Here is a 21,632-nt window from a genome sequence, read left to right on the forward strand (position 1 = left end):
AGCAATTACAGATGTAAATACACAATAGGTTTTAGATAAAATAGTTTTAAGGCCTGAATTAAGTTCAACAATTTCTAAGAGGCTCACAAGAAAAAAACACCCTAAACTATTTTATATCATTTTAGATTAGAACCCATGACATCGATGAAATCTCTTCTACACACACTATATACAGCTATTTGGTACAGCATACTGTACAGTACACACCATCACCCTACAACTGTCAAGCAGAACTTTGCCAGACCAACTGAAAAGTTAAAACATATTGAAAAAGGTCCTGAATATCACATGTAGAGGAAATATGATTAAAATCTGAATCAATGGAAGACATTTGCCTTTTGAAAGGTAAAGGAGGAAATGAAGAAAGAGGAAAACAAAGAAAACTATGTATCATGCTTCAATTAATTAATAATTTTATTTTTATTGGTGAAGCTTGTAAACTGAGAAACTCAAAACACTTCTGAACAATTGTCTTATTTTTAAATTTTATTTTAAAAAGTTATGAAATCAACATTCAAAGGAAATCAACAGGAGCTCATAGAAGGGACTAAAATATTACAATTTATTGTAAATAGATCCCAAAGAAAGGTCAGTTAACTCATCATGATGGATCATCACTAAAATGTATAAGCATTAGCATTCTTCTCCTTGCTGGGTACTTTGACTTTGATATGACACATATTGAATGAATCATCTCAGATGCAGGCACCAGGCAAGATATATCTTAATGCAGACAGGTCGGCGACATGAACCCTAATGGCCCTTATCTTAATCTTGTTTAAAAGCATCTTAGATTTCTGAGTAATCTTTTCACTTTCTGATATTCTCTTTTATAGAGTGTTTTTGCTAGAGTTGCTACTGATTTTAACATAAATGCATTTTTGTTGCATAATATCATCATTTTCCAGTAATGTATTAACCTTCAAAAATTGTCTAGACTTGCATTTTAATAAATGTAAAATTTATCCAAATTTAAAAACACTTTCAAAGTAAAAGTGACAGAATTTTGGTTGTCTGTACATTACTGCAGGTTCAATATGTAAGAACAGGATGTGAAGCTATGAGAGAATTGTGAGAGATGCATTGTTTCCATCTCATATGTGTATTTTACCATACTGGGTTATTAATCTCAGATATCTGGCATATGTAATACACAGCATTTTTTTTAAATAGGGGTTTTATTAAGAAAAGTCTTGTTTTTATTTACTGAAATACTATTTGAATATGGTAAAAAAAATCAAACCTCCCTACTCGAGTTTTCCCACAGTGCAACACATTCATAGGGCTAGAGTGTTGACACTGAGGTGGTGGGGGAGCACTAGGCACTTTGGGATAGAGTTACTTTGATTCTGGTCTGTGTGCTGCAGTGTGGACGCCAGAGCATTAGGTTTGAGAATGGGTCAGAAAATCCTTAACCTAGGGTTAAAATGCAAGTAGATGCTCAAGCCCAGGGTTTCCATGACACGTGTCAGCTGACTTGAGTCCCACTAACTCTAGGCTTACACTGCTGTGTAGACATACCCTAAAAGACTAACGCACTTTAAATCCAGTAACAGTTCTCTGAATATACAACGTAGAGACAAAACTGTCTCTCCCCCCCACACACACTAATTTTCCCTTCTTTTTGTGAGCATGTTGATATAAAATTCTGTGGCGAACAAGGTCAAACTTATGGTGATCTACTGAAATACTCAGAAGCTGAACTTACTTACCAGCCAATCAACTCCTTCCCTCAGGTTAAGCCATTTTATAAGGCTATTTTACTTAGAAAATTTTAAATCTGTAAGTAGGTATTTATTGATATTTCATATATACGGTAAACAGAATTAAACTACTTCAACATCCGTCTAAATTTTATATTAAAAACTAACGTTTTATATGCTGTTTATTCTTAGTACCTTATTTGTAACACACACACACACACAATTGCTCAAAGGCCTTGATCATGATTGGACCTTCATTGTGCTAGGCTCTGTACAAACATACAGGTAGACATGGTTCCTGCCTCACAGAACTACCATATAATTGAATACAAGATGCAGTACGTGAATATAACAAACAATAACAGGGAAGAGCAAGGGAGGACAAAAGTAGCAGTAATTATAATAAGAAATAATAATAATAATAATAATAATGTGTGTACATGAGATAACAATATATACCACTTGATGACTCCAAAAATCCTTTAAACATTTTTATTTATTTAAGAAAACTCATAACCCCTCTTAGGTGCTAGCTTAATAATTTCCTGCCTCGCTATCCTCACAAGAGAGAGTGACCTGGGCTCGCTTATGTTATGTCAATTAGTTAGTTCCCTATATAGGATCATAGATCACAGCACAATAACAAAAATGTAGCAGATGGAATGTCTATTCCGTACCCATACAGGTGCATGATATCTTACAAAAATATAAGACAATTCAGATTGTGTGTTTGTGGTATCTCTCTCTCACACAAAACCCTCTTCACAGCTGAAAGGCTATGAAGAGTATAAGTTCTTAGTATTTAGTATTATGTTCAAAGTGAAACTTCATATTCAGAGAGTGAATTTTTTCTGCTACGAGAAATCAAGTGGGGATTTTTCAATACAACTGTTTATGGCTCTAGTATATTGGACATAATCAGCATACAAACACACACTAATCTTAGATGTCAATTCTGAATCTTCCTTTTTAGGGAATGTTACTGAATAACTGGCAGATGAGGCAGGTAATACATGAACCGGAATTCTCAGATACTCTTGACCCCATTCGAATCTGATTTTAAACCATAACTTGGTGCAAATATTGTGCTGATCTTGGTTAACAATTAAATTACAGGTGTTTTAGATGCATTGTTTTAGATCTTTCAGCAACCTTTGATACTACTGCCAATGGAGATATTGTTGATGTACCTGCAGATACTAACAGAAAACAGATGGGAGTTGTGCTTTAGTGGTTCCATTTCCATTTTTTCCTTTCAGAGGGAGGTACATTTGCCCAGGGGGCGCTCTCATGTGTATAAAGAGGTTTCTATTCTCACTCTTCTTTTTCATCCTTTATCTATGTAATTAGATTTCTAAAAGCACCTATCTGAGGAAAAAAGGAAGGGTGGGTGGATAACAGTAAAACAATTTCGGCTGCATTGCCCTCAATCTGATGATGGTATATTTTCTCTGACGCTTGGATGAGAGCTAGATGACAGGATCAGTCTGGATAAGGTAGCAGTGGTGCTAGTGGAAGAAGGGAACACAGTGCTCCAGCTATTTAGTATGGATATCAATGCACTTGTGGCTTCCAGATAGATTCCTGCAATAAGCTGTATGTGCTCCTGAAGACCACTAACACTTTAAACTAGTACAAAATGCAGCTCTCCACCCATTTTGCTGAGAATATTACACCAGTATTCTATATAGAGTCTGTGGCTTCAAACTGGTTTCTGGGCACAATCCAAGGTGCTGACTGTTAAATCTACAAGTGGTTTGGGTCTTGACTATGTAATGAACCATCTCTGTGTTCATGCCCCATTCCAAAAGTTTAGAGAAAAAGTTCCCAGAAATTTACTCTGGTGGATTGCAATTAGGGTGTTCCTCATTGAGGACTTGCAGGGAGCAACAGTCTTGAAATATTTGCCCCACTAATCAAACAGAGAACAGAAAAGCCCTAGTTTGCTGATCATACTTTTGCTTCACGAAGATGATTCAGGGAGTTGGACTTCCATTTACAGCTTAGTGTCAAGTTGACATTCTCAATGAAATTATGTTTGAAATTATGTTTTTGAATGTATGTGCGTGTCTAAAGGCTGTGAAAGGTACATTTTTTTAATACAGAAGGACGTCACTCCTTTAGATGAGTAGGAGGACATTTCCACTGAATGAGGCATTGTATTTCTGCCATAGATGTTGCTAAATATTGCACATAATTGCTTCATTGGGGCTTCATTCCAAAAGAGCTCTTCCAGCTTGGAGTCTGAACATTCAGAATTTATGAAATCATAGTTAGCAGAAAAAGGCACAGTTGACAAATATATTTCAATTTAATTTTTCATTCTAAATATATAGGCTGCATGCTGAACAATGAATACCCATCGTGAAATCTCTACTTCCCATTGTTCACAACTGACAAAACACTAAAATCTCACATATGTTTGAAATATTTCAATTGTGTGAAAATATATACAGATTTATATATTCTCAATGTTTTGTTAGACCAACAGCATACTTTCTGTGCAAGCATAGTGTTCTATCATCATATCACAGTGGTACCTTCAGGAATGAAAAAAAGTGTTTGTTCCTTTAATATATTTATATTTACCTTCTCTAGGCAAGAATCTATCACAAAGAAGGAAGAATCAGAATACAGATTATTTATACAGTAATCAAACAGCTTAGATTGAATTTAAAGGTTCTCGTAGTCAGAATACAGTGATTGACAACAGTAATTTACAGAAATTATTCATATTAGATGTATAAGGAGAAAACATTTTTAGTGGGATATTATACGCTTCTTTTACAAGGAAATATGATACAAGACAAGTTAAAGAATGAATCAAGCTTGGCAAACTAAATAATAAAATATGTAACTATTATATCTATTCTTTTATTAGTCCAGTTAATATGACAAAATATATGGAAAGGGAGAGAGAAAATAAAGCTGATATTAAGGGCTTTGGAAACTATCTTCTCTGCTTGTCAAATACTTCTTCTTAAATGGGTTACTATAAAGTAGTTTGGGCTCAAAATTTTATATACATTAAAATTGTTATAGTATGGCAGGGTAATGTCGTACAGATCAGTGTTTCTCAACCTTTTTGATATCGGGGACCTGCTTGCTGCCTTCCTAAACTGTCAGGGAGATCTCAGGGACTGGTGCCAGTCAACAGACCGGTCATTGAGAAACACGACTAGAGATTCTAAACATTTATTTTTAAGGGCCAGACTTGAGTGGAATGAGGGCAAATCACCACTACAATTCAATGGAAGTAGGAGAAACATGCAAGAGGCACTGATTCCCCCCCCCCCCCACACACACACAAAGGAAAGTATATCTAAATTGAAACTTGCAACTGACAGAAAAATTGTGCCTTTAATGGATGCTTTTTGCACCTGTTAGCACTGGAAGCAGTAAATAAGTATGATGCTAGTTTCCATAGCAACGAGCATTGGTCACATAAATTTCACCTGAGATGTTTTATCAGCAGCAGCCAGCTTCCTCTCTATATGGTTAGTTTAATGCAGTCTTTGACTGGCATCTTCTTATTAGCACATCAACATTTTCAAACTTGCTGCTACTTGTTCTTAAGAACAGGGCACATGAAGTCTGGGGCATTTCTTTTCTGATAGACTTTTTATGTGATCTGGAGTATGTCACTGTATTTCTTGGCACCTCAATTTCCACAGCAGTAAAATGGGGATAACACTTTCCTACCTCACAAGGTTTTGGAAGGACACATTCATTAATGTTTGTGAAGTAATTTGAAAATCTTCAGAGAGAAATGTACTTACTTACATTATAGCTGACTCCTAATTATTTCTTTCCAGACTGGGGGATTCAAGTGGTTTCATTTGCTCCACTTTTGCCACAAATAATTTTTATTTCTGACACCATGTAATAAAGGTGCAACACATGGGTACTGATAATAGACTACTCCTTATTTCCTGGCTCTAGTCACTTGACATTGTATAGTTACAAACTGCATCAAGTAGCATGGTTCCTTCATCTCCCAAATCCAATAACTACGATTACAACATCCATTCTTTACACTTGGGCCTGAGTGTTAAATCATAGCTTCAGAGCTCTCCCCAAAAAAGGCAATACGCAGATATTTTATAAACTCTAATATTCAGAGGCTAGTTTAAATCTGACACCTTCTCTTTATATAAATAAGGAAGAAAACATTTAAAGTGCTAGATAAATGAAATACATAATGTGCTTTTGTGGGAAATTAAATTAATTTCATTTATGAAGTAGCAGCTCCTGATGCTTCTCCCTTTGAGAACTAACAAGCTGATTAACATGTTTCAAAAAAGAGAGACATGCACATTTATTTAGCAAATCTCCACAATGTCATAAACTTCAGAGGTATTAAACTTCCCCAGTGCACCTCAGTTTCCCTCTGTACTTTGTACTACTGTGCACTGAGTACGAAGGGAAAGGACAAGATGTTGGACTCAAATAACTGCCTGGCTGGAAACCACAGTCACTAACCAACTGAATAGGGGCTCCACATGGGAATGAAAGATCCAAAAGAGACACTGGAAGCACCAACTGGTGGGATAGTCCCACCTAGCAACCAACGGCCAAGAGGAGATTTTTCCTCACCTCTCAATAGGGAAACAGAGCAATGGCCTTGCACTGGTGAACAAAGGGCCTGACAAAGGGAGGGATAGAGAAAGGAAAACCAAGATAGTTCCTACAGCAACATGGCTCAAGAGATCCCTGGTGTTGGGGACCTTTGCTTTCCTATGTTAACCTGAGGACATCCTGATGCAGTATCCTGTTGACTAATAAGGATATTTTAAAATCACATTTCCCATATTTCTCTACTGCTGCCCCTTTTTATGCCATTTCTTTCATTCTGCATCGGGCTGTCTTGTACAACTGGGAAATGAATATGGTTAAAAAATGGAGAAAAAGCTTAGATTTTGTAAACTTATCACAGGTGTAAGAGGAAATTTCTCTCCATCATCATGTTCAGCATTGCATAATTGCCAGCTTGCAGTTAGAGGTTCTCTGTCAGGATTTTCAGAGGCAAGATTCTATATTTCATGGACTGTATCTGGTATAGTAAATCTTATGTTCTGAAAAGTCTGACTGCATCATTTACATTTAGATAGGATTAATATTATTTGAATAAATGCTAAGGTAATGTTTTCTTGCTAAATCATTGTTGTGGGATATCACATTCCCGGTTGGAATAGGTTAGTTTTTCTGAGAACTAACACCATTCCTATTTCAGTCCCAGTTTATACTTTGGAGTGAATGGGGAACATATTTCTCTCTTACTGGTTTGATGGGCTTGAGTTTTAGGATCCAGGGGTACTGTAATACGGATTTATTTATTTAGAATTTTAGCTTAATGAAGTTAGACCAGGAGGGGGGAGTCTTTGAGTGATGTGATGAGATGTTCAGTTCTAATGTTAGTTTTATTGCTGAATTTCTAGTTTGTCTAGATTTATCATTTTTAGAGCCACTGAGCTGCCACAGCTCACACAGAAACTCTGCTGTTGGCTGGGTGGAATGCTCTAGCTCAGTGGTTCCTTTGCAACTTCAATTTACAAAAATCAGGCTACTTTTATGTCAGTGCCTCACTTTAAGCCCCTCAGTTGGAAAAAATTGGTCTGTGTGCCTAGAGATATTGGTAGGCACTTCTTAATAAATCAAAACATATATAAATAGATACGAGTGTATATCGGGAGTGCCACACTCCATGGATGATTATGATACTAAATGTGAAAAAGTTAGAAAAATCACTTGTTCCATAGTAACTGTAATGCCTTTATTGCCTATTTTGTTTATAAAGTCCTAAAAGTTGACCCCACATACCCCACATACAAATCTGGCCCATATGAATGTATTAACATAGTATTTATATTTAAGACCTTTGTAGTTGTCTGTATTTTGGTGTTTAAAGTAATTCTGCTAAGTAATTCTGAAATGTATATTTATCAATACCTTCGCTAAGTCCATGGAAGTGCCTCCACCAAGAAAAAACACATAGGGTATGCATACACTGCAATAAAACACCCATCTCTGGCCTGGGTCATCTGACTTGGGCTCACCACAGTTGGACTGTGGGGTTCTAAAACTGCAGTGTAGACACGGGGGTGAGGTAAGGAAGGGATAGCTCAGTGGTTTGAGCATTGGCCTTCTAAACCCAGGGTTGTGAGTTCAATCCTTGAGGGGGCCACTTAGGGATCTGGGGCAAAAATCAGTACGTGGTCCTGCTAGTGAAGGTAGGGGGCTGGACTTGATGACCTTTCAAGGTCCCTTCCAGTTCTAGGAGATTGGTATATCTCCAATTATTACATTACATTTGTGCTCATGCAGGAGCCCAGATTCTGAGACCCTGAGCCAAACATCTACCCTGCAATTTTATAACCCTGCAGCCTGAGCCCAAGTCAGCTGACCTGGGCCAGCCACAGGTGTTTTATTGCAGCGTAGACATGCACTTAATTTTTTTTTTTTTTGTCAGTAGTCCTTTCAGTGAAGCATAAGGCCAACTGGGGTTTTGAAGGGGGAGGGGACAACCTGAGCTCATCAGCAATTTCTTTCATTCTTACTAAATATGCCAGTTACTACTCTGATCTCAAGGTCTCTAAGCATTTTCAATGGAGATAAGTTTTACTCTCAAAAAATAATTTTTTAGCAAAAATCTTTTGTTTATACACACAAAAAACAACTTCCACGCAACATATACAGTACCATTGTCACAACTATTGTTCTACATAAATACATCACAAACTGAAAAAATGCCTGGGATTCAATTTTAGCTATAAAATTAGAAGACAATTTAAGATTTATTTTCAGCTTGCTAGTCTTGCACATTTATACATGTGGTTTCGTGAGTTAGAATGATGGATTATAGTTCATAGTCTGCCTTTTTCTACCAATTCTACATTGTATGGTCTAATGTGGTCACCTAATGGTTATTTCTAGTAACTGCACTGATGACTGCAGCTCTTTATGAACATCAGGCAAGATAAAGAACTGATATTCCCTTTGATCTAAAATATACATAATGTAAGTAGTGTGTCACACAAAAGGACATTTTCTTTTTATCCATTCCTTCAGGTTTTAAATTACTCTTTCTTGTGGGACATCTGACATCAGCAAAGCGGAGAGAAATCTTGAACTGCATCAATGGCTCCAAATTGGTGCAGTTTTTCCAGTGATACCAGTTTTGATTTTTAAAAGGTTTACATTAAACCACTGTTGATTTTACTAAATTGTTTACTGCAATCCAACCACAGTTACAGTTTGATGAAACTAACAGACCTGTACTCCTAATTACATTGCACATTTATTCTGTTCCTCAGATTTGAGTTCTGTACAACAATAAGAACTATGGGAAAAGAATATGAACTTTCATTTTTTATCACTGAGGTATAGTCTTAGCCATATGATACACCCTCCTATCAACAATAAAATTTAGTAATACATGCTTTGAAATAAAGAAAATTGATCCCTTGGGACAGTGGGCTTTGTGCAATTTCCACTTGATTCAATAAAACACTGCTAAAATCCATAGTGAAGTGAAATGAAACAATCAACAGAAAGAGAAATGAAATGGCTGTATATTATACAAACTGCATATAAAGAAAATGCAAAAGGCATCTTAATTGCTGAGTCAATGCACAAGATAAAGTTGCCTTTGATGATAGGCAACTGAATGGTAAGAGTTTTTTAAAAACTGGTTTTAAAAAGCTAGACCCATGGAGACAGTTCAAGGAAAAATACTGAACATCTCCTCTTTCTGCAACAGATATGGCAATTTCCTGCAATACCCAGAACAAAGCTTATTGAATTAAGTTAAATCTTACTGTATTAAGTGTATGTACCACTGTGGGCCAGGGATTGTATGTAATTCCATGGGGGAGGGGGAACACAGCCCTCCAGGAACTAAGGGGGGGGAGGGAGGTGGAAGAGGAGTGGGGGGAATTCGGCAAATTCATTCAGGTTGTAACATGTCCCGAGAGGTACCACCACCTTGAAAGAGGCATATACTGATTCCAACTGGATTCTCTAGAGACCAGCAGACAAGAAAGGACTTTTCGATAAATAACCTGATTTTAAATTGTCTCAGGGCCTTCTTTCTGATCCAATAAACGGACAGGATCCTCTGCCCAAGTGAAGGGCCCCAAACCTCAGGGAAGGATTGGAAGGACTGATACTGACCAGAGCCCTTGTGGAGAAGGTGATGATGATTTCTAGTAAGCTTATTAGCATCTACATAGGTTCTTTCATTGTTTTTAATATGCTTTTACCTTAAGAATAAATGCACTTACTTAGAAAGAGCTGTGTGGTAACTTAAACCAGTGGACAATTATGCTGTTTAGAGCCTCTGCTAGGCAGTCTGTCTTACGGGGAATTCACAGTATAGGCAGGAAACTGTGCAGTCTGGAAATACCTTGGTCTGGAAGAAGAAAGAGGTGTCTGCCCAAGAAAGGAGACAGCTGGGGAGCTGGAAGCCTAAGAGTAGGTGCCCTTGCTGGACCATGGAGGGGGAATATGGGCAAAGTTGCCCTGAACTGTGACACTTTGTATCCAAGATTTATTATCATATTGAGATCCCTTTCTACAGATGCCAAATGCACATAAGCGTACTTGCACTGAGGCCCAAACCAGTCTTTTCTGGATAACTGTGATCAAAACAATAATATTCCTACTGTTCCTATAATGAAACAAAACATACACTGCACAAAAGCAAACTTGTAACCAATCAACTGCAGGATCCAAGCAATTCCAACATGGACACTGCTGTTGATGTACAGGGATAAAAAGTTACAGAGTAAATGTTTAAGTGTGTTTTTAAAAGAGAGAAGAATATGAATTAAAATTTCCTTACCTTATAAGATGGCAAAAAGCATAAGACCCCTTGGCCAACAGTTTGACACACTGAAAGCAGAAGTGCTCCCACTTCATCCTGGAATTCAAAGGTCTCTGTATGCTGGAATGTGGCATGCAACTTCCGACCCTTGGGGCCTGCCCCAACGGTGCCGACCCAAACCTGTTGTATTAATATTTCAATTTAGATACATATTTACACCAAATTAATAGGGAAATGTAAAAACTGAAGTAAACAAAATATTAAGATTATTTCTGAACAGATTAATGCTAAGGAACAAGAATATAAAATCAATAAACAGAAAGAATGGAGTGTAGCAAGTTACCAAAGTGAGAGGTGCTGTTACCAGCTAAAAGTGTTTACTTTTTAGCTGTACTGGTGAAATAATAATAATAATACTTTCCTACTATTACTACTTTTATTTAGGATTATTATATATCAAGTATAGTTTCATTTAAACACTTAGTTGACAATTTTCTCAATGCAAGTAAATGTCTATTTTACTCTTTCCATTTTGAGTTATAGAAATAGAACGAGTTTATATGGTCTTCATTTTAACTTGCCATTTATAATGAATATTAAAGTTTCAGGAGTGAAAGCAATGCTGCAAACATTTACCTGTGAGTTATGAACAACATGATTTGCCTCAAGCTGGATAGTAAACTTCACACCAAGTTCTGAAGAAAATGAGTCCATTGGAGAGAGCGTACCAGACGTTAGAACAATTGTCCTGACATTACCACTTAAATCTGAAAAGGCCTAGGGAAAATTTAAAAAAATTTTTTTGTAAAATCAGTACAAACTATTATATTTGTATTTGTGATCAAATAAGGGTCAGTAAGGAGTTGCTGGTTCACTTTGTACATAGCTTACCACAGCTGGATTCAAGCACCAAAAGTTAAGCGTATGGACTGCTGTTTTCTGCCGTGAACTCCTCTGATGTTTTGGTTGTACAAAGAAAGCATTTTTATCTGGAATATCAGGTTGCTTTTCATTTGTCCAAACATATGTTTGTTGCAAAGCAACTCTGTAGTCATCTGCAAATCTATACAGAAGTAAATTAATATAACTGGTAAATAGATGTAACCGTCACTTGTGTTTGTTAAATATATTTCAGAATATCTGTCAAGTGGGTTCTGCATTAAACTCTGAAACAACAAAACCAGTGTTGACAGAATGTGGTTCCACCTTAATCGTCCAGGCTAATGCTGTACCAAACTCTGCCTATAATAAAATGAGCTGGCAACTGTGCATACAATATATGGAAGAACGTACGCTACACTAGAAACAAAGACCATGATTTAAGATATAAGTTATCAAAAGTTATACAACTTCCCATTTAAGAAACATAAAGAGCCCCTATAATTGCTAAACCATGTATTACAGAATTAGTTCTAAAACAAAATATTTAATAGCTACAGTGGCTTTAAGAGTGAAGGTATCAAAAGAGTAGTTTAGATCACTTTAATGTTAATTTAAAATAATTAAATTGCATACTGGTGTTAGGCAACATGCCAAGAAAATATTCTAGTCTGACCTTTAGAGAAACCACACTCAACATTTTAGTTATATAAAAAAGAAAATTAATTTGGTGACATCAACCTACTACTTACTGGATGTTTACCCACATGAGAAATTTTTTTGGCACAATCCTGTTTAATTGGTAGGTTTTGCTCAGGAGAAACCTGACACTGAAATAAATAGCAGAGGTGCTGAATAGTTGAGAAAGAGACAACTTGGCAAAGAAGCAGGAACATGTTTGTACTATGCATGCCTCCAGTTTGCTTGGCTCCTACAAGTGCTCATTTTTTCTTTATCATGCGTACCAAAACTACCCAAATGTCTTAGGGGAAATATTTATATTTGCCATCTTTCCATCTCCATATAAACAATCAGATGTTTACAAAAATGCACTCACTTGCAATTTAAATATATCTGGTAGAAAGGCGAATGAAAAAAAGTCCACAATTCAGGCTATATATTTCCACCAACCTGTTGTTATCTTTAAAAAGATATAGCAGAACCATGAATAACCCTTTTAGCACAATTTGAGTGGCAGGGCTCACAATAGGAACCTCAATAAGCTCATCTCCTTCATGAAGATTCGATACTTTTTCTTCTTTTTCAAGGACAGCTGCAAAATGTTTCTGCAACAGGCAAACTCCTCATTAATATCATCCTAAAAATCTTCCCAAAATAAATGCATACAAATAAAGTGTTCACCACAGTATTTTAAAACAACTTCTCTCAATGCAGCTAGAGAAGTTAGACTGAAGATAACATTCTTAGTACTTAACTCAGTGCTTTCACTGTGCTTGGTACTGTACAGAAAGAAAGGACTGGCTGAAGCATGCACTAAATATGATTTGTTAGTCAATCTGAATGTAGATGGTCAGTAAAGACAGAACTAAGAGTCACTACATTGTCACAGCTTTGAATAATTTTATCTGATCACAGTTATTCTTTGTTAAAACAGAAATAAAGTAATTATAAGACCATTGTAACAAGGTCAGTGTCTGCTACTTTGAAAATAAATTACTGTAGTAGATTTAGAACTTGATTCGCCACTGGCACTTTTTTATGCAGGTGTGATTGTATTAGTTTCTGTGGATTTACCTTTGATTTTCATCATGCACACTTTTCTAAGACAGCTTTGAGAAACTGGACTAAATTTTAAAAAGAAGTGTACGTGTATTTTAAAACATGAAACCAAATAATATTATGTATTTTTATAATAATTTCTGTAACAGAAAACTCTACCTGCAAGATAGGAAATGTAGCATTTGTTATTCCCATATTGTGCAAAATGGCGAGCATTTCCTTTCCACTCCAAACTTTACAGGAGGTTTCATATCCCCTTTCTTTAAGCTGACCAGAGCTTTCCTGCAGCCAACTGCAAATGAAGACAGTAATAATAATTGTAAATCATTCCTGCATTAATTTCAATGATCTTGTATGATCGTTTCCAGGAAGCAAAACTGAATGAGCTTCACAAATTGTACCATACTCCTGTGATATTATTAATACTGTATATACTCATTCACAAGCCTAATATTTTTGGTAAAAAGATGACGCATCAAAGAGTGGGGATCGGCTTATAAATGTGTCTACACCAAAATTTGATGATTTTAAACTCTATGGAATCATTGAATTGAATAGCTAAAACATTGTCATTTTGTTTACCTGGAGCATTCACAGGCACGGAGGCCCTCAGCTCCCTGTGGCCGCGGTTCACCGTTCCCAGCCAATGGGAGCTGCAGAAAGAGGCACCACTTCCCGCAGCTCCCATTGGCTGGGAACGGCAAACTGCGGCCACTGCGGGTTCCATGCTACTGAACACTCCAGGTAAACAAAATGTCCAGTCCCGCTAGAGGCTTATCCTAACGGGCCAGGAGCCAAAGTTTGCCAACCCCTGAAATATAGGGTCAACTTATGAAAGGGTGATACAGTTTTTGCTATTTTTACCTAACCATCTTGTGGGGTTGGCTTATAAAGGAACGGGCTAATTAACGAGTATATATGGTACTTATTTCAAATTAATATCGTTAATCAAAAGGTTGAGGGCTCTGCATTTAGGGTCTGATTCCATTCTCTCTTCTGCTAGTTTTACACCTTTGAACTGCACTGACTTTAATTAGAGCTACTTCTGATGTATGCTGGTGGATGTCAGAGAAAAATCTATCCCCTAGTGTTGACATTTCCCTCCTCCCCCACCCCATACATTATTTTTTAAACTTTATTTTAAAAGGACATAAAAATATAACTTGTTTCTTTAATTTGTGAGGAATGCATAGGAAATATTTGTGTAGCCTTGCTCCATTCCTTATTTTAAGCTATTATGCTTTAAAGACCATTCATTACCTCTGTAATTGGTATGATTAAGGAAAGAGTGACAACCTGCACCATACAGCTCATTGCGAAGTATTTCCAAGATGAGTTACATCAGCCTAATTAAACCACATCCCTTCATTACAGCCATGGAGGAAGAAACACAGGATGCAAGCACTCTTTTGCTAGTATAAGCTGTGTTTCCACTAGGGGAACTGGCAAATCCTTTCAAGTGTAGGAAAGGGCACTAAAACATGTGCTTATGTTTGATTCTAGAATGCACTTAAGAGACTTTTTTAAACGGATGTAGAATTTTTCTGGTTACTCACTCAACGGGCCCAGACCTGCCAGTTTGTGCAAAAAGATAATACTAATTATTGGTCATTTACACTCAGTCTCTTGCTTTCCACCCGCTGCTTTCCCTACGGTTGGCAGACTTGACAAGAGAATCAACTTGAGTTTTTCTGATAAGGTTAAAAAGCCAGAGGCGGTCAAATCTCAAGCCTTGTTGGTCTCCTCTGCTGCTAAGAAGTTTAACATTTGAAAGACCCAACAAAGGAGAATAAGTGGCCACAGGGAAATTATTCTGTCTCAGTGGCACACAAATGTTAACCCTTGGCACCAAATGGAAAAGAAAGGAGGGTGAAGTTGAAGGTGTACCTAATCTCTAATAATAACAGGGACTTCCTAAATGAGCAACACTTCCCAGACCAATATTATAACAAAATGCTTGTCCCAAATGTTACTAAGATAAGCTCAGTTAATATAAACAAAGCCACTTTTGTTATTTCTTATTGTTATTCCACTGGTCAGATAGGTTTCTGATGAAGGAGGAAATTATTTAATTGGAATATTTGGACATGCACAGTTGGGTACCAGTTATTTATTATTTAAATTACAGTAGCAGCTACTATATATGGCACTGTACAGTCAAAACACAAAGGAGAATGAAATGGTGGTGGAGGTTGGCTGCTTTTTTATTTATCTGACTTGCTCAACATCACATAGAAACTCTGTAGCAGGAGCAGAGAAATTTCCATTCTCCCTTCAAGTTCGTTGGGCATTTTCTGTGGAACAATTTTCTGGCAGAAAATTAACTTTCTGCAAAATTTAAATTTTTTTTGCAGGAAAATTTTAATATTCTGTCAGACTATCATCCATGTCTCCAAGACTCTCAAACTGCCCAGAGACAACGAAGGGGAGATATGACAGATGTTTATAAAAAGGGAGTAGAGAAAGTGAATAAGGAAATGTTATTTACATCTTCACCAGGGGTCACCCAATTAAATTAATAGGCAGCAGGTTTAAAACAAACATAAGGAAGTACTTCTTCACACAATGCACAATAAACCTGTGGAACTCACTTCCAGGGGATGTTGTGATGGCCAAAAATATAACTGGCTTCAAAAAAGAATTTGATGTGTTCATGAAGGAAAGAAACATCAATGGCTATTAGCCAAGATTGTCAGGGATGCAACCTCATACTCTGGGTGTCCCTAGTCCTCTGATTGCCAGAAGCTGAGACAGGACAACTGGGATAAATCGCTTGATAAACTGCCCTGTTCTGTTCACTCCATCTAGCATTGGCCACTGTCGGAAGAGAGGATACTGGGCTAGATAGACCATTGATCTGCTCCAGAATGGCCATTCTTATGTTCTAGATTCCACAAGCTGCCCAGCTCTCAGGCAGGTGGACTGCTGAGAGTCTGGGCAGCCTTATTTTCAGGCTCCTCAAAAAGCCCAGATTATCCAGGCAACTCTGGGAGCCTCGGAAACACTTAGAAAGGTCAAAAAAATATTATTTCTATATTTTTCAAAACAAAACTTTGGAATTTTTCAATTTCAATAAATTTCAATTGTTTGTTCCATTTCAGAATGAGTTTTATTCTTAACATTTCAGAATTTGCCATGGAATGGGAATTCCAGTTTCCAATCAGCTCTGTGGTGGCATTAAACTGCCTTAACCACAAAATTATGCTTTCTCTTACTGCAGTTCCCTGCTTCATTCACCATAAACCTTCCAAATTCTGCAACAAATGAGGCAGAGGTCCTACAGGCATGAGCTTCATTCACTACACAACCATGATTCAGTCCCATCCATCCTGTGCACTAAAGGACAGGCCCGGTAGGGAAAACAAACAAACAAACAAACCAGTATTGCATTCTGGCATTTCCTAAGTCAAGTGCTCGACTCTGAAACCTTAGCATTCTTTTAATGTAGGAAATTTTAATCAAAAATACCTACGTTTTTAAAAAACTTCAACACTGAAAAAACACAATTGCAGCATGAAGAACCATAGGCAGGGGTAAAAGTAAACTGGCACCGTGTACCGGTAAAAAGTGGCTGCTGGTACCAGCCCGTACCCAGCTGGCTTTAATGTCGCTGCCCCTTTTGCCCCTCCCGGCTGCCGATGTGGGGCGGGCGGGGGGGAAGCAGCTGCCCCGGGACCGGCGATTTAAAAGGGCCCAGGGCTCCGGACGCCGCTATTGTTACTGTGGCAGCGGCTGGAGCCCCGGGCCCTTTAAATCACTGCTGGAGCCCCAGGTGGCGTGGGCCAGGAAGCTTGGAAGGGATGGCTAGGGGACACTGACCCCCCCACCCCCATGCCGGTAAGTCTTCAGCATTACTTTCACCCCTGACCACATGCATCCTCCACAACAACATCAGCAGGGTTGGGATCTTTAGATCCACAATGCTATCCACTACCACTTAAGCTAATGGAGTAACTGGTAATAGAAGATGGCTATTACTTCTTTGAGGACCTGGCACAAGGAGGAGATGGAAACAGAGAGAGACATTTTACCAGAAGGTTTCACAGCTATTTGCTAGACAGCAAAGGAATGTTAAGACTCATCAATAATGGGTTCAGTTCCAAGTTCTAGTGGTTATAGACCCTTCTGCCACTGTTCTCCCAGCCTCTCCCTGCCCCTTCTGCTTCTATAACCGCTCTGTCCAGCTCCTACACCTGTCCCCCTCCCACTCAGCTCCTGCCCTTGCCCGCCTGCTCTGTCTCCTTGTCTTGCCCCCAACTCTTGTCCATGTTCTTCGTCGCCCAGTCTGATCTTCTCCACTCCATAGCTCCTGTCCTTCACCCCGCTTCACCTTTGTTCTTATTTCCTCTCCCCTCCTCTATCTTCTGTCCTTGTTCCTCCCTGCCAGTTCTTGCTCCTAACCCCACCATGCTCCCCTCAGGTTCCTATCCCTTATGCCTTGCCCCTGTTCCTCACCACTGTGTACTCAAGTTAGGTTGCTGCCTCCTTCCACTCCACAACCAGCAGGGAGAGCACTGATAAAACAGGATTCTCCCTGCTCTCAGTTCCTGTGCATGGCTTCACAGTGACTTCTGGAAAGAACAACTGCAGGGAAAGTCCTACATAGCTCCTGCAGCCAAGGGAGAGAGCATGCCTAGTTGGTCTGTGGGGCCAAAACAAACACAGTCTGGCCACAGACAGAAGCTGTGAGAGGGTAGCGCATGATCAGTGCAGACAGAATCTTTGGAGAATTTAGCTGCCAAACACTAACATGTCTCTACTGAGCATGTGCACACTGCAATTTTTCAGAGCCTTATAACTTGGCCAGATTTGGGCAAATTTTTACAGGGATGCTTGACACCAAGGTGCCCCCAACTTGCGAAATTTCAAGTCCCTGTTCTGAAGCATGGAGATATTAGAGAGTCTCAGCCAAACAGTTGTAAGATTTTATTTTTTTTAACCAGGGAAAAAGAACATTTCTCCCTGACCTTGTTCTCAGAAATGGCTGAGTTATTTTAGGTGAAACTTTAAAAAATAAAAAAAAAAAATTCAGTCTTAGGCAGACATCCTGCCTGGCAAATTTTATCAGCCCAAATGGTTTATGTTTGGCAAAATTACTGGCAAATGAAAAGTGTTGGGTAGCCTTAACTATAGGTGTTGCTACCTGCCCTGCCTTTAGTTAAAGCAAACTCCAATTGTCTTTTACTAAACCAGCAGAGGATGTCTACTCTCACAACACTTGAAACATTGTTTGCATGGCATTTTTCTCTACCTTCAGGGTGGAAGATTTTCTCTGGGAACATAAGTTTCTCTAATGTGGACTTAACAGTACTTTGTACTGATATAACACCTTCCACAGAAGGCTCACAAAGCATTTTACAAACATTAATTCTCACAAAATCCCTGTGATTGGCCTGATGGGGAAATGCACAGAAAATTTAGATGGATTTGCCCAAAGTCTTGGAGTAAAATTTTCAAAAGCACCTGAATGACCTAGGAACCTAAATCCCATTTTGAAAAAAGTGAGTTAGGCACTTAGGAGCCTAAGTCACTTCTGGAAATCGGACTTTTGAAAATATTCCCATGATCCATTAAACAATTAATTTTCATAAATGCCACAAATCCTTCTTGGGTCCCCAAAATCAGAAAAACAAGAGGTCTGGCTTGGTGACTATAGCGTTTGAGGTATATCTGTAAGTTGTCTTGTCAATTATGCAGTGTGTCTTTTAGTACATGATATGAATAAAAGGACTATAAGCAGTGGGGTTTTTTGTTTGTTTGTTTTTTAAATAGGCCTTACTTTGTCAGACTGTAGCACACAGCCCGCAGGGGATCATGGTCCTTCCGTCTGATGTTGTTGACCACCATGATATCAAGTTCTTCTCGAGCAAATCTCAGCTGTGTTTCTGTAACACTGTAACTGGCTGACTCCCGTGCACAATCTTCAATATTATGAGCTTCATCTAAAATGACTACTTGGTCTTTTAAGTTAATCTCCATCTGCAAAAGACAACAATTGTCCAGTAAAATGAGTAAACAACAGTAAGTAGGTTCATGTTTAAAAAAAATATCTGTCCGAATTGCATCACTTGTGCAAGCAATGAAAAGTGATTTTTTCAGAGCTTGACAGAATTTCTGCAGCATAGAAACTAGCTAGGTTTTTCAGAAAACTGAAACCTGGTGCCAGCATAAGTGACAGAATTTGGTCCTTACCTGTAAATACTATGGGGGCAGAGGGTTTGTAAAATGTACTTTTATGGTACTGTATAATTAATAGCAAAAAGGACAGACAGGTTGAAATGTGTTGTTTTTTTTTAAATGAAATAAAAGTATTTTCACTTTTTACACCTTCCCTAAGCCCCCATGCCCACTTTTTGTAGTTACACCATCCTAGAAGTTTCTCTTCTGTTGTTGTGTAAAAAATCCACACAACTGATTAGCTACAATGGAAAAAACAGTGAAACTGACTATTACCAGAGGTACTATCATATGCACAAAATAAGGAAATTGCAAAAGAAAAGAAAAATATTCTTTAATCTCTTTAATTTAGATGTTACTTGTAACACTAGGAAGTATTCAGACAGGAACGTGGTTTTAAGTTGACCATGTGCCTTTATCACATTCTTTATTCATCTCGCTTTAACTTCAGTCTGTGCAACAAACAAAATCTAGGGCTTGTCTACTCTTACAACACTGCAGAGGCACCACTATAATACTTAGTAAAGACACTGCTTAGGCCGACGGGAGAGTTTCTCCCTTCAGCATAGATATCCACCTTCCCAACAGTTGGTAGCAAGGTCGATGGGAGAAACCCTTCTCTCAACATAGCACTGTTAAGCCAAGGGTAGGGTCGGCATAACTATGTCACATCAGGGTGTGGATTTTCCTGAGCGATGTAATTATACCAACATAAGTTCCTAGTTTAGACCAAGCCCTACTTACAAATATACTTACACTCTCTCTTATTTGTGGGTCCAGCAGGTAGTTGTAAGGACAAAATACAATATCTGCCCCCACCATGAGTTCTCGAGCTGCAAAATAGGCACATGCACGTAGCTTCTTTCCCAGGCTTACTAGATCTTCTATGTCCCAAGCCTGACACTTCTTACGTGCAAACTGTAGAGCATGATGTTCACTAAGTTTATGGACACCATGGTAGTAAACACAGGACCCGCCCTAAAAGGAAATATGTGCGAGTTTGAAAACAAAATATTGTACTAGGAACAATGATGCACATGAACTTACATTTTTTTGTAAAACAAAAAACAAAACAAAAAAACCCTTATTCTGTAATTGTTTACTTCAACTCAATCACTGAGGTATTTTTAAAAGTGCTTGTTATTTTTTGACTTTAACAACAACAAATATAATGGCAGAAACGAAGCAGGCAAATATGACAGGACCTATAACCTATTATACATAAATCTGTAAGGTACATTTCAGAGTTTTGTCCCAGTGAACCGAAAGAAATTTTTAATCTATTTTACAAATAGCAACCTGGCAGTGGAAGAGGGTGGGATGGATTCTAAATCATGAGCAATTAATAAATAAATCCAAATACATATGGTTAATTCAACCAGGAAGGATAGAAAATAAAATAATATGGCACATTCACATCCACCCACCAATATATCCACTTTCTTATATCATCAAGTTACCAACCAGAAATGTCTAGCGAATTTAAATCACATTAGAATCCACCTGAGCTTGTGCTAATAGCTCAGGAGGGTGTTCATGTTTAACAATAAAAGCAAATAATAGTAATTCTGCTCATTGCTTTGACAGCAGTCCTTCCACTGGTGTTCAAGTACATCATTCTGAGGTTGGTTTGGGTTTATTTATTGTTTTTTTCCTGGAGGGGTAGGAGAGAAATTGGACAGGCAAATCTTAATTTATGGGTTGGAGATATACCCTGGAATTCCAGAGAGGAGTGGAGAATTTTAAAATTTTAACACTGGTTAACACTGCTGTCCCTAAGGTATAACTAAACAACTATTATTTCTCTGTTCTAGTCCGTCTGAGTACAGTTTGTTATTTTTTAACTATAAAATTAGTTGCTGTGAATTCTATCTTTTCTTTGATGAACTTTTAAGTAAACAAACCACCAAGAAGAGAATAAATCCCTGGAAACATATACTTTAGACTAGAGGCAATTAAGGCTGCCTAGTCATATGAAGATTGATAACATGAACAGGAAAGCCCATCCCTTTTTAACAGTGTAACACAACCCTAAGGGGCAGATTGTCAGTTGAAATGTTATCACACTTAGTGTCTTTTCGCTCACAAATTGTCAGTTATCTGCTTATCAGCTCACTTCTGTAATATAGTCTTGGTTAACACAGACACCCTAAAGTGACAGTGTAATTGGCTCTCATTACCACTACTATTTACCCTTAGAGCTTGGGAGCATAAAAAGCAAATGCTCACTTATACTTGATGAATACAAAATAAACCTGAAGCCCCAACAAGAGGACAAAACAGAAACTAGGTACAGTATGACCATATAT

General features: G+C 37.9%; 1 protein-coding gene across 3 annotated transcripts in view; it reads right to left on the reverse strand.

Moving 5' to 3' along the window:
• The window catches only part of BRIP1 (BRCA1 interacting helicase 1), a 189,346-nt gene that overhangs the window by 130,994 nt on the left and 36,720 nt on the right, over positions 1-21,632 (reverse strand). For all 3 annotated transcript variants that reach the window (XM_044994192.1, XR_006574431.1, XR_006574432.1), the window contains exons 8-14: positions 20,080-20,301; positions 18,926-19,125; positions 13,306-13,438; positions 12,538-12,692; positions 11,419-11,590; positions 11,164-11,304; positions 10,546-10,707 (exon numbers count right to left, since the gene is read on the reverse strand). In XM_044994192.1, the coding sequence (XP_044850127.1) occupies positions 10,546-10,707; positions 11,164-11,304; positions 11,419-11,590; positions 12,538-12,692; positions 13,306-13,438; positions 18,926-19,125; positions 20,080-20,301 (1,185 nt within the window). The remainder of the gene's footprint in view (positions 1-10,545; positions 10,708-11,163; positions 11,305-11,418; positions 11,591-12,537; positions 12,693-13,305; positions 13,439-18,925; positions 19,126-20,079; positions 20,302-21,632) is intronic.

The sequence above is a fragment of the Mauremys mutica genome, chromosome 19, assembly GCF_020497125.1.
Source record: "Mauremys mutica isolate MM-2020 ecotype Southern chromosome 19, ASM2049712v1, whole genome shotgun sequence".
Taxonomy (NCBI): Eukaryota; Metazoa; Chordata; order Testudines; family Geoemydidae; genus Mauremys; species Mauremys mutica.